The sequence below is a fragment of the Solea solea genome, chromosome 2, assembly GCF_958295425.1.
Source record: "Solea solea chromosome 2, fSolSol10.1, whole genome shotgun sequence".
In the NCBI taxonomy this organism is placed as follows: Eukaryota; Metazoa; Chordata; class Actinopteri; order Pleuronectiformes; family Soleidae; genus Solea; species Solea solea.
The window spans coordinates 441847-456080 of NC_081135.1; the positions used below are offsets into that span (position 1 = coordinate 441847).

The window sequence follows — 14234 nt, forward strand, 5'->3', positions numbered from 1 at the left end:
TTTGACATCGTGACACGCTGTGATGTCACAGGCTCCAGTGGATCAAACTATTGATTATTGATCAGCAGCCGCTGCAGCTGTGAGCGACACTGTGAGTATCTGCTGTCGTCCTTTCATGTTAAACACCTTTTTAATGTTTTAATGCTCACACACACACAGGAAACCAGTGATTTCTGCTGCTGCTGCTGCTGCTGCTGCTGCTCCTCTGCTGCCTCGTGTGGTCACTTTGTGTCACTGAAGTTAATCTGAACATTAGAAGTCAGTGATGGAGGCAGCAGTGGATCAACAACTCCTGTGTGTGTGTGTGTGTGAGTGTGTGTGTGTGTGTGTGTGTGTGTGTGAGATGTTGAAATCACTGATTTTCTCTCTGGGCTTTGGTGTGGGAGAGTGAGTGGTTTACAAAGTCTGTGTCACAGTGAGATAAAGACGTAGAACTTGTGACGTAGATATCGTAGAAACTTAGACTGACGTAGATTTTCTGCCTTTTTCAGCTGGAAAACAAAAGTGTTGTTGTTTGTGATCACAGAGAAAACCAGTGATTTAACATCACACACACACACACAGGAGCTGCTGATCCTCTGCTGCCTCCATCACTGACTTCTAATGTCGTAGTTTGTCACTTTGACTTTTAAAGTCTCTCATTCAGATTGACCTCAGTGACACAAAGTGACCACACGAGGCAGCAGAGGAGCAGCAGCTAAAACCACTGATTTTCTCTCTGGGAGAGTGAGTGGTTTACAAACTTCAGTTTCCTGTTGGAAGTTGGTGGAATTATCGATCACTGGCCACTTTAATCTGTTTAAGCCTCTGTGTTGGAGCAGGAGGTGACATGAAGGGGTTAAGATCCAGAGGAATGTGGAGGCAGGAGGTGTTTTCACTCAGCTTTTCATCCTCTCACTTTCTCCATCCTCTTCCTCAGGTCTTGTCTGCCATCATGATGTCCAGGTCTCTGCCCAGAGGAATCAACCCGCCCACTTTACCCCGCGGCATCACCATGCCCAGTTTACCCAGTCTGCCCAGAGGAGTGTCGCTGCCGAGGGTCGTCGCCATGCCGACTGTTTCCCAGGCTCCTCGGAGGCTGCTGCAGGACTGCTGCTCTGTTCTGGACCATCAGACACCTGGAGGTAACACAGTCACACACAGTCACACACAGTCACACACAGTCACACAACACCTCGTAATGATGACTCCCCATGTGACTGTGATCATTGTCAACAAAAACAATTCAAGTTTTTATTCTGTAAAAATGTATTTTTTTGTTAAAACTTTGTAAAAAAAATAGTTTTTGTTTTCATTTTGTAAAAAAATTGTAATTTTGTCTGTAAATGAATTTTTTTTCTGTTAACATTTATTTTTTCTGTAATTTTTTGTTAAATCTATGACAAATTTCTGTGAATACAATGTCTTTGAAAATAAACATTTCTACATATTTGTAAAATGATTGAAAAATGTTTGTAAAATGTATGATCATTGTAAAATTGATCCTTCTTTTTATGTAAAACATTTTTACAACAAAAATTTGACAAAAAAATTTAATCATGATTTATCTTATCACTGTGATCATTGTAAAAAAGTATCAGTTTTTTTAAAGATTTTTTAAACAAAATGGAACAAATGAACTCATGTTACAAAAATGTCCTGTTACTGAAAATATAAACAATGTTGTGATATTGTTGTGTAAATGATGACGTGTACATATATATATATACATATACATATATATATATATATATATATATATATATATATATATATGTATGTATATATACACACACACACACTCACAGAGTTCCCAGCTGCAGGTTTTTTTCACTTTGTGCTGGAATGATGAAAAAATCCAGAGCAGATTATAGAAGCTGAGCTGCTGCACATGTCCTGGATCACACACACACACACACACACACACACACGCACACACACACACACGCACACACACGCACACACGCACACACACACACACACACACGCACGCGCGCACACACGCACGCGCACACACACACACGCACGCGCACACACACGCACACACACACACGATGAGTCAAATGATGAATATTTTCATCAGAGATGTGAGGTTTATCATGAAAGGAGGCGGAGTCTCAGAGTGACAGTGTGTTCACGGAGTCGTCCTCATGTACGGTGAGAAACATTTTAACGTTTATCGTGATTTTATGTTTGTGTTTGCTGCTAAAATGCATCCTTCAAAATAAAAGCTGGATTTATGTGAAAATATGATGTTCAGATACAGATTATATTGACGTTCAGATACAGATTATATTGACGTTCAGATACAGATTATATTGACGTTCAGATACAGATTATATGGATTATTTAATGGAATATTTAAAATGATAACGACGATGATAATTTATTACTCTGTGTGTTAAAGGTCACCTGAGAATTATTTTACAATTACATGACATATTATGACATTTATGTTTCACATTTTATTCATTTAAAAATACTTGTTCAAATCACACAATTGTTTATATTTATATGTCATTTAAATAATAACGAATAACCCTGAATCCCTGCTTGGACTGTCACAGCAGGTCACATGACTCGGCTTACGTCACATGACCTGCTGTGACAGCGATGATTCTTTCAGATCCGACAACAAACACGTTCTGTAACAAGTGAGATTAGGATTAATGCTGCATTGTTCTCTCTGCTGCCCCCATCTGGCTGTTTGTATATATATGTGTATATACAGTCATCATGAGGTGTGGTGATGATGTCATCACAGGTGTGTGCGGCTGCTGCTGGGCGCTGCGTCCTCGCTACAAGAGGCTGGTGGACAATATTTTCCCTGAAGATCCAGAGGTACATGAATATTTATGAATATTTATGAATATTTATGAATATTTATGAATTAATTATGGATGTTAGTACATGAAAGCAGCTTTAAATTCACTGTGTGTGTGTGTGTGTAGGACGGCCTGGTCAAAGCTAACATGGAGAAGCTAACCTTCTTCGCGCTGTCAGCTCCTGAGAAACTGGATCGTATCGCAGCGTATCTTTCTGAGAGACTGACCAGAGAACTGAACCGACAACGCTACGGGTCAGAACCACACACACACACACACACACACACACACACACACACAGTGATTTTATGTGTATTGTCTATCTGCGACAACTCTCCTGATGCTAATGCTAAATGAAAGCTTGTCCTGGGGCTAATGCTAAGCTACCTACTATCCGGTGGGCTAATGCTAAACTAACACAAGTCGGGGCTAATGCTAAGCTAACTACTCTTCTGGGGCTAATGCTAAATTTACTAATCCTCTGGGGCTAATACTAAGCTAACTACTCTTCTGGGGCTAATGCTAAGTTTTACTAATCCTCTGGGGCTAATGCTAAGCTAACTACTCTCCTGGGGCTAATGCTAATGGATGTCTTGGCTGATTACAGTCAGGAGAACGGTGATACAGCCTGACAGAGTCCTCTCCTCCCTGGGCTGGGTCTGGTCAGGGTCTGGACACTGCACAGGATCCAGACCCTGAAATGAGACACAGCGAGAGAGTTTCATAAGTTTCCAGTTAGTCCAACTTCCTGCTGTGTGTGTGTGTGTTTCTCAGGTTCGTCTCCATAGCGATGGAGGCGTTGGAGCAGCTGCTGTTAGCGTGTCACTGTCAGAGCATCAACCTGCTGGTGGAGAGTTTCCTGGGAACTCTGCGTCTGCTGCTGGAGACGGACAGGCCACACCTCCAAGTCCTCGCCACCAACTCTGTAACACACACACACTGTGACATCATCACAGCTCATAACTCCTCCCTCTGACCCTCTGTCCCTGTGTCCCCGCCCCCCATGCAGTTTGTGAAGTTTGCCAACATCGAGGAGGACACGCCCTCGTACCACCGCAGCTACGACTTCCTCGTGTCTCGCTTCAGTCAGATGTGTCGCTGCCAACACGAGGACCAAGACGTCCGCAACCAGTGTGTGTCTCTGTGACCATGTGACCATACTATCGACCAATCACACCACTCACGTGTCCTCTGTGTGTGTGTGTGTGTAGAATCCGTGTGTCGGGGATCCGTGGTCTGCAGGGCGTGGTCAGGAAGACTGTGGACGACGAGCTGCAGGTCAACATCTGGGAGCCGGGTCACATGGAGCAGATTGTCCCCGCCCTGCTGGTCAACCTGCAGCAGCACACACACTTACAGAGGTACACACACACATACTCACAGAGGTACACACACACACTCACAGAGGTATACACACACACTCACAGAGGTATACACACACACTCACAGAGGTACACACACACTCACAGAGGTATACACACACACTCACAGAGGTACACACACACTCACAGAGGTACATATTGGGGACTGTGTGTGTGTGTGTGTGCGCGCGCAGTGAGTCTCCAGCAGAGCAGACTGAGCTGTGTTTCAGAGAGCTGTTGAGTCGAGCTGCTTATGGACACATCAACAACGCCATCAGACCTGTGCTCATGTGAGACACACACACACTGTGGATTAAATCCCTGTAATCTGAGCTCACATTAATCCCGCCTCTTGTCTTCAGGCACCTGGACACTCACAGTCTGTGGGAAGAACCCAGTTTTGCTGTTCGATGTTTTCAGATCATCATGTTCTCCATCCAGGTCACTGATAACTCACTGATAACTCACTGATAACTCACTAACTACTCTAACTAACTCACTAACTAACTTATTAACTGTGTGTCCTCTCAGTCTCAGCACTGTCACCTGGTCGTCCAGCAGCTTCTGTCTCACCTGGACACCAACAGTCTGAGTCCAGCGTCAGTGAGAGCAGGAATCATCCAAGTCCTGTCTGAGGCTGCTGTGATAGAAGCTGCTGGATCTGTGGGTCTGTGTCCTCTCTGGGTCCTCATGTCTTCTTCTTCTCTGGTGTCCTCATGTCTTCTTCTTCTCTGGGGGACTCATGTCTCCTCTTCTTCTCTGGTGGACTCTGGTTTCTCATGCCTCCTCTTTGTCGTCTTCTTCTTCTCTGGTGTCTCATGTCTCCTCTTCTTCTCTGGTGGACTCTGGTGTCTCATGCCTCCTCTTTGTCGTCTTCTTCTTCTCTGGTGTCTCATGTCTCTTCTTCTTCTCTGGTGTCTCATGTCTCCTCTTCTTCTCTGGTGGACTCTGGTTTCTCATGCCTCCTCTTTGTCGTCTTCTTCTTCTCTGGTGTCTCATGTCTCCTCTTCTTCTCTGGTGTCTCATGTCTCCTCTTGATATCTGGTGGACTCTGGTTTCTCATGCCTCCTCTTTGTCGTCTTCTTCTTCTCTGGTGTCTCATGTCTCTTCTTCTTCTCTGGTGTCTCATGTCTCCTCTTCTTCTCTGGTGGACTCTGGTTTCTCATGCCTCCTCTTTGTCGTCTTCTTTTTCTCTGGTGTCTCATGTCTCTTCTTCTTCTCTGGTGTCTCATGTCTCCTCTTGTTATCTGGTGGACTCTGGTGTCTCATGCCTCCTCTGTGTCGTCTTCTTCTTCTCTGGTGTCTCATGTCTCCTCTTCTTTTCTGGTGGACTCTGGTGTCTCATGCTTCCTCTGTGTCGTCTTCTTCTTCTCTGGTGTCTCATGTCTCTTCTTCTTCTCTGGTGTCTCATGTCTCCTCTTGTTCTCTGGTGGACTCTGGTGTCTCAGGTCCCACGGTGTTGGAGGTCTTCAACACGCTGCTGCGACAGCTCCGGCAGAGCGTGGACGACCAGCTGACTGGTTACTATGACAACGCTGGGAGACGTAGAACCACGTGTGAGGAGGAGAAGACGCTGCAGGACGCCGTCATCAGGACCATTGGTGAGAACAGTCGTCCACTTCCTGTCACCACGTGTTGATCCTCACGTGTTTCTGTGGCTCCTCCTGCAGGAAGCTTCGCCAACACACTTCCTGTCTACCAGAGGTCAGAGGTCATGCTTTTCATCATGGGGAAGATTCCTGTTCCTGGCGTCTATCCTGATCTGGACTCGCCCAATACCGGGTAACCATCTCCATGACGACGAGACACGTTGTAAATATGTGAGGTGATGATGAGTGACATCACGTGTGTGTGTGTGTGTGTGTGTGTGTGTGTGTGTCAGGTGTGAAGGCAGCAGGATGATCCAGGTGATGCTGTTAAAGTCTCTGCTGCAGGTGAGATGAAGATGATGATGATGATGAGGATGAGGATGAGGATGAGATTTTAAGACATAAAATGAGACAAATGAATAATTATGTCAGTGCTGCTGTGTGACTCCGCCCCTAAGGTGTCAGAGCGCTATGACAGCACTAACCTGTTGGTGGCGATGCCCTTGTCTTTCCTGGAGCCGCTGCTGTCCTTCACTCTGATGGAAGATCCTGAGATTTGTCTGCTCGTCCTCAAGGTCCTCATCTCACTGATGGACCGTCACCACAACACACACACACTGAGAGAGGCCAGGTACACACACACACACACACACACACACACACACACACCATCATCATCATCGGCGGACACGAGTATGTCTGTCCTCCTTCTTGGTCTTTATAGGTCCTCAGGTGGGCGAAGAGGCCGATCTTGGACCCAAGATTTGGGTGGTTAATGTGGTCGTGGGTTTGGGTGGATAATGGTGGTCGTGGGTTTGGGTGGTTCATGGTGGTCGTGGGTTTGGGTGGTTCATGGTGGGTTTGGGTGGTTCATGGTAGTCGTGGGTTAGGGTGGTTCATGGTGGTCGTGGGTTTGGGTGGGTTTGGCACAGCTAAGACGAGGGTGTACCTCTTCATCAATGGTAGCTTAGGTGTGGGACGTGGTCCACATTTTCCCACCTGGTGTTGTCAATGAAGGTGTTTTGGGGAACTGCTGCGGTTTGGTGGAGGCTGATGGAAGATTTGAGTCTTTTTTATGCTGATTGCCAGACCAAGCTGTTTGTACGCTTTCATGAAAGAACTCAAGGTGCATTGTAGGTCCTCTTCTGAGAGGGTACAGTAGCATTATGGTCTGCATACTGCAGCTCTGTGATGACCCTTAGCCCTGAATCTGTTGATGTTCAACGATGGCGCGATGCATTCCTGCTTTACTCCTCTGACGACCCGAAAGGGTTCCGTCTCATCTCCAAAACCAGTTGGCACAGTGTCAGACATGTTATGGAGCAGCAGGACCAGCCAGAGGGCCTGACGTGATCATTGATCTGTGTTCTGCTCTGTGGCTGACCACGCCCCCTCTACTCTGTGATTTGGTCTATGAAGGCCATGTTTAGAGGTAGATTCTGTTCCCGGCACTTTTCTTGCAACTGACGAGCAGAGAAGTTCATATCTAGAGTGCCTCTGTTTTGGCAGAATCTACTCTGAGACTCGGGAAGGATGCTTTCTGACAGGGGGCGGGTCTCTTGGCTAATACCCGAGCTGTGCGGGAATTCTCTCTTTTTCCCATATTTTGAGCAGTAGGGTGTGGATGAACAGGTCTGCCTTCTTTTAGAACCTCAGCAGGGCATGTCCACTTACTAGTGGGCCTGCATGCCGTGTCTCTGGGGTCCCCTGCTACTCCGAGATCCTGTACAACTTAGCCTGGAATGGCAGGGTTGCCACTTGACGGGATGCATCGCACCATCGTTGTTCTCCATCTCACAGGGAACCAGCTGCCACTGGGAGTCCAATTCATGTAGAGGTTTGACGTAGAGGTAGAGGTTGTGTGGCCACAAGGGTACGTGTTGATGGCAGTGGAGAGGCTGTGTACGCACTCGCCTCCTCTTTTCATCCCCTGCAGCATGTAGCATGTAGCATGTAGTGTGCAGCATGTAGCATGATCACCAGGTGTGTGTGTGTGTGTGTGTCCACAGTGTAGCGGTGGACGTGTCCCTGCTACAGCTGAAGGAGGACACGTCGTCTCGTCAGGACATCCTCTTCATGAGGAAGGTAAAAGACACTGATCATTGATCACTGATCACTGATCAATCACTATGATCACGTGTGTGTGTGTGTGCGCAGCACGCTCAGCGTCTCTACAGGCACGTCTACCTGGTGTGTAAGGAGGAGAGCAGTGGGCGGAGCCACTATCACGCCCTCTTCACCTTATTGGCCGTCCTGATTGTGGAGCTGTCCAATGAAGACGTGACTGTGGACCTGATCAGGCTGGTTTTCGCTCTGCAGGTGATTATTGAACATCAATCATTGATCTGTGTTCTGCTCTGTGGCTGACCACGCCCCCTCTACTCTGTGATTGGCTGCTCAGGAGCTAGTGTCGTGCAATCAGGAGAGTCTGACAGTGTTTAACCACTGTGGTGTCCACGCCCTCTGTGCCGCCGTCCTCAGTCTGATGTCCACACTGACATGTCCTCCATTACTGAGACACGTCTCTGAGGTGTGTGTGTGTGTGTGTGTTTGTGTTTGTGTGTGTGTGTCTGTTTGTGTTTGTGTTTGTGTTTGTGTGTGTGTGTGTGTGTGTGTTTGTGTGTGTGTCTGTGTGTGTATGTGTGTGTTTGTGTGTGTGTCTGTGTGTGTATGTGTGTGTTTGTGTGTGTGTGTGTGTGTGTGTGTCATAAACACTGATCTTGTCAAGACCAAAACCTGGTGTGCAGGTGATAGCTCGTCGTCAGCAGGTGGCTCCTCACCTGCTTCCTGACCACGCCCTCTGTGATGATGTCATCACTCCCCCCACTGAGCTGCAGGTGGACGACGCCCTCCTGTTTGTCCAATCAGAGATGAGCGAGGCGCTGAGAGGAAGCAGCTACAGCTCTGAGCTCATCAACACGCCATACACACCTGAACTGACAGGTACACGCACACACGCACACACACACACACACATGCACACACACGCACACACACACACGCACACACACGCACACACACACTCACACACTCACACACACACACGCACACACGCACACACACACACACTCACACACACGCACACACACACACAGTGACAGCAGTGTGTGTGTGTGTGTGTGTGTTGCAGATGAAGAGTGTCTCTCTAAGAGGAAGAGTGTTGGAGACATTGTGTCTCTGCAGTTGGACTTGGACCATTACTGTCCTCACACTCTACAGGTGTCTGTCTCTGATGACGTCCTCTGTGTCTCTGATGATGTCCTGTGTCTCTGATGACGTCCTCTGTGTCTCTGATGACGTCCTCTGTGTCTCTGATGATGTCCTCTGTGTCTCTGATGATGTCCTCTGTGTCTGTGATGACGTCCTCTGTGTCTCTGATGACGTCCTCTGTGTCTCTGATGATGTCCTCTGTGTCTCTGATGATGTCCTCTGTGTCTGTGATGACGTCCTCTGTGTCTCTGATGACGTCCTCTGTGTCTGTGATGACATCCTCTGTGTCTCTGATGACGTCCTCTGTGTCTCTGATGATGTCCTCATGTCTCCTGCAGAGTCCTGAGACAAACCACATCACCTTTGAGACTCTGAAGAACACCATCGGTGAGTTTCCGTCACTGTGAGACAAATGGTTTACAGTTTCCATAGCAACTGAGTCTGTAATGTCATCATGTCAATCATGTCCTCCATCCGTCCTCCAGAAGACCGAGGAGACGTGGACGACGAGGAGCGGAGGAAGAGGAGACATCTGGTGGAGCGATTTCAGACGGCTCCGTTTGAGGAAATCGCTGCTCACTGTGGAGCGAGGGTGAGTCGTCCTCGGGTCGCGGGACGTCCTCGAGTCACATAGCGTCATCGGGTCAGGTGACGTCCTCCGTTTCTCTGACCTGGTTCCTTTGTCTTTCAGGTGTCCTCACTTCAGTCTAAACTGGAGCAGGTCTTTGACCTCGTCATCCGTCCTCCTCCGTCACCATGTGGACATTCGGCGCTGCGCTCCACGCCGCTCTACGACATGAAGTTCCCCGACCTGTGAGACACTCGAGAGCGAACGGACCATGTCCCGATTTAAGCTTTTCCTGAGTGTGTGTGTGACAGGAGAGGACGCGAGGAGGAAGGAGAGTCATCACACGCTTTGTTCCCTCGTTGATTGATTATTGATTCCTGGTGTTTCTGTGTATTAATAAAATACCGATAGTCGTCACAATTGATTGATTATTGGCTGAGATGAAGCACACACGCCATTTAGCAGACGCTTTTATCCAAAGCGACTTACAATGGAATCAAGTACAATCAGCCAGGGTGGAATCGAACTTGCGACCATGATGTCTTTCATACACAAGGTAGGGTCTTAACCACTGAGCCACTTTAGTCTTTCAAAATTTCAACCGTTGAATTACGAGGACAAACAGTTTGATCCTTCATCACTTCACTTGTTTCCACTGTCACTGTCGGGAAAACCGCCAGCGCTGAAGATAGTCCAGTGGACTAGGACGTCAAGTCACAGTTCAAGACATTGTGGTTTTGAATACCGCTGGAGGTATGTGTGTGTGTGTGTGTCTGGGTGTTACAAAAACAACCAAACTAAATCCTGTCAAAAAACAAAGTACTTCTAAACCCCAAACTAAAAATACGTTGCGTGCGTTGTGGTTGCGTCATTTCACTTTAAACGAGGATTTTAACTTCATCAATGTCTCTGCAATAATGGGAGGAAAGAGCTAGCATTGAAGAGGCTTGAAAAAGCATGTCATAGTATAGTATGTCGTCCAAAATGTGACAAAAAAGTCATAGTATAGTATGTCGTCCAAAATCGGTCAAAAAAGTCATAGTATAGTATGTCGTCCGAAATCGGTCAAAAAAGTCATAGTATAGTATGTCGTCCAAAATGAGACAAAAAAGTCATCGTATAGTATGTCGTCCAATGTGAGTCAAAAAAGTCATAGTATAGTTTGTCGTCCAAAATGAGACAAAAAAGTCATAGTATAGTATGTCGTCCAATGTGAGTCAAAAAAGTCATAGTATAGTATGTCGTCCAATGTGAGTCAAAAAAGTCATAGTATAGTTTGTCGTCCAAAATCACTCAAAAAAGTCATGGTATAGTATGTCGTCCGAAATCAGTAAAAACGTCATAGTATAGTATGTCGTCCAAAATGTGACAAAAAAGTCATAGTATAGTATGTCGTCCAAAATCGGTCAAAAAAGTCATAGTATAGTATGTCGTCCAAAATGAGACAAAAAAGTCATAGTATAGTATGTCGTCCAATGTGAGTCAAAAAAGTCATAGTATAGTATGTCGTCCAATGTGAGTCAAAAAAGTCATAGTATAGTTTGTCGTCCAAAATCACTCAAAAAAGTCATGGTATAGTATGTCGTCCGAAATCAGTAAAAACGTCATAGTATAGTATGTCGTCCAAAATGTGACAAAAAAGTCATAGTATAGTATGTCGTCCAAAATCGGTCAAAAAAGTCATAGTATAGTATGTCGTCCAAAATGTGACAAAAAAGTCATAGTATAGTATGTCGTCCAATGTGAGTCAAAAAAGTCATAGTATAGTATGTCGTCCAAAATCGGTCAAAAAAGGTCATAGTATAGTATGTCTCAAAAAAGTCATAGTATAGTATGTCGTCCGAAATCACTCAAAAGAGTCATAGTAAAGTATGTCCTCCAAAATCACTCAAAAAAGTCATAGTATAGTATGTCGTCCGAAATCACTCAAAAACGTCATAGTAAAGTATGTCCTCCAAAATCACTCAAAAAAGTCATAGTATAGTCTGCGTCCAAAATCGGTCAAAAAAGTCATAGTATAGTATGTCGTCCAAAATGTGACAAAAAAGTCATAGTATAGTATGTCGTCCGAAATCACTCAAAAACGTCATAGTAAAGTATGTCCTCCAAATTCACTCAAAAAAGTCATAGTATAGTATGTCCTCCAAAATCACTCAAAAAAGTCATAGTATAGTATGTCGTCCGAAATCACTCAAAAGAGTCATAGTATAGTATGTCGTCCAAAATGTGACAAAAAAGTCATAGTATAGTATGTCGTCCAAAATAGGTCAAAAAAGTCATAGTATAGTATGTCGTCCAAAATGTGACAAAAAAGTCATAGTATAGTATGTCGTCCAAAATGTGACAAAAAAGTCATAGTATAGTATGTCGTCCAAAATCGGTCAAAAAAGTCATAGTATAGTATGTCGTCCAAAATGTGACAAAAAAGTCATAGTATAGTATGTTGTCCAATATGAGTCAAAAAAGTCATAGTATAGTATGTCGTCCAAAATCACTCAAAAAAATTCATGGTATAGTATGTCGTCCGAAATCAGTAAAAACGTCATAGTATAGTATGTCGTCCAAAATGAGACTAAGAAGTCATAGTATAGTATGTCGTCCAAAATGTGACAAAAAAGTCATAGTATAGTATGTCGTCCAATGTGAGTCAAAAAAGTCATGGTATAGTATGTCGTCCGAAATCAGTAAAAACGTCATAGTATAGTATGTCGTCCAAAATGTGACAAAAAAGTCATAGTATAGTATGTCGTCCAAAATCGGTCAAAAAAGTCATAGTATAGTATGTCGTCCGAAATCACTCAAAAACGTCATAGTAAAGTATGTCCTCCAAAATCACTCAAAAAAGTCATAGTATAGTATGTCGTCCGAAATCACTCAAAAGAGTCATAGTATAGTATGTCGTCCAAAATGTGACAAAAAAGTCATAGTATAGTATGTCGTCCGAAATCGGTCAAAAAAGTCATAGTATAGTATGTCGTCCGAAATCGGTCAAAAAAGTCATAGTATAGTATGTCGTCCAAAATGAGACAAAAAAGTCATAGTATAGTATGTCGTCCGAAATCACTCAATGAAGTCATAGTATAGTATGTCGTCCAAAATGTGACAAAAAAGTCATAGTATAGTATGTCGTCCAATGTGAGTCAAAAAAGTCATAGTGTAGTTTGTCGTCCAAAATCACTCAAAAAAGTCATGGTATAGTATTTTGTCCGAAATCAGTAAAAACGTCATAGTATAGTATGTCGTCCAAAATGTGACAAAAAAGTCATAGTATAGTATGTCGTCCAAAATCGGTCAAAAAAGTCATAGTATAGTATGTCGTCCAAAATGTGACAAAAAAGTCATAGTATAGTATGTCGTCCAATGTGAGTCAAAAAAGTCATAGTATAGTATGTCGTCCAAAATCACTCAAAAACGTCATAGTATAGTATGTCGTCCGAAATCACTCAAAAACGTCATAGTAAAGTATGTCCTCCAAAATCACTCAAAAAAGTCATAGTATAGTATGTCGTCCGAAATCACTCAAAAACGTCATAGTAAAGTATGTCCTCCAAAATCACTCAAAAAAGTCATAGTATAGTATGTCCTCCAAAATCACTCAAAAAAGTCATAGTATAGTATGTCGTCCGAAATCACTCAAAAGAGTCATAGTATAGTATGTCGTCCAAAATGTGACAAAAAAGTCATAGTATAGTATGTCGTCCAAAATCGGTCAAAAAAGTCATAGTATAGTATGTCGTCCAAAATGTGACAAAAAAGTCATAATATAGTATGTCGTCCAAAATGTGACAAAAAAGTCATAGTATAGTATGTCGTCCAAAATCGGTCAAAAAAGGTCATAGTATAGTATGTCTCAAAAAAGTCATAGTATAGTATGTCGTCCGAAATCACTCAAAAGAGTCATAGTAAAGTATGTCCTCCAAAATCACTCAAAAAAGTCATAGTATAGTATGTCGTCCGAAATCACTCAAAAACGTCATAGTAAAGTATGTCCTCCAAAATCACTCAAAAAAGTCATAGTATAGTCTGCGTCCAAAATCGGTCAAAAAAGTCATAGTATAGTATGTCGTCCAAAATGTGACAAAAAAGTCATAGTATAGTATGTCGTCCAATGTGAGTCAAAAAAGTCATAGTATAGTATGTCGTCCAAAATCACTCAAAAACGTCATAGTATAGTATGTCGTCCGAAATCACTCAAAAACGTCATAGTAAAGTATGTCCTCCAAAATCACTCAAAAAAGTCATAGTATAGTATGTCGTCCGAAATCACTCAAAAACGTCATAGTAAAGTATGTCCTCCAAAATCACTCAAAAAAGTCATAGTATAGTATGTCCTCCAAAATCACTCAAAAAAGTCATAGTATAGTCTGCGTCCAAAATCGGTCAAAAAAGTCATAGTATAGTATGTCGTCCAAAATGTGACAAAAAAGTCATAGTATAGTATGTCGTCCAAAATCGGTCAAAAAAGTCATAGTATAGTATGTCGTCCAAAATGTGACAAAAAAGTCATAGTATAGTATGTCGTCCAAAATCGGTCAAAAAAGTCATAGTATAGTATGTCGTCCAAAATGTGACAAAAAAGTCATAGTATAGTATGTCGTCCAATATGAGTCAAAAAAGTCATAGTATAGTATGTCGTCCAATGTGAGTCAAAAAAGTCATAGTATAGTTTGTCGTCCAAAATCACTCAAAAAAGTCATGGTAT

At 43.7% G+C, this 14234-nt stretch overlaps 1 protein-coding gene across 6 annotated transcripts; it reads left to right on the forward strand.

The window, feature by feature from the left end:
- Positions 1-13: 13 nt before the first annotated feature.
- Positions 14-9940, forward strand: LOC131447135 (protein EFR3 homolog B-like). Of its 6 annotated transcripts, XM_058618648.1 has the most exons (22): positions 14-91; positions 920-1124; positions 2744-2820; positions 2931-3058; positions 3579-3729; positions 3814-3935; positions 4016-4165; positions 4360-4455; positions 4528-4606; positions 4697-4832; positions 5614-5766; positions 5836-5947; positions 6048-6099; positions 6213-6385; positions 7764-7839; positions 7912-8073; positions 8156-8284; positions 8502-8697; positions 8885-8973; positions 9303-9351; positions 9450-9556; positions 9656-9940. In XM_058618648.1, the coding sequence occupies exons 2-22, from the start codon at positions 935-937 to the stop codon at positions 9779-9781; spliced, it is 2553 nt and encodes an 850-aa protein (XP_058474631.1). In that variant the 5' UTR covers positions 14-91; positions 920-934; the 3' UTR covers positions 9782-9940. The 6 variants fall into 6 exon arrangements, with proteins under 6 accessions (XP_058474631.1, XP_058474617.1, XP_058474622.1 ...); XM_058618634.1 differs by lacking the exon at positions 14-91 and having other exon boundaries at positions 231-1124; XM_058618639.1 differs by lacking the exon at positions 14-91 and having other exon boundaries at positions 231-1124; positions 9453-9556.
- The last annotated feature ends 4294 nt before the right edge of the window (positions 9941-14234 follow it).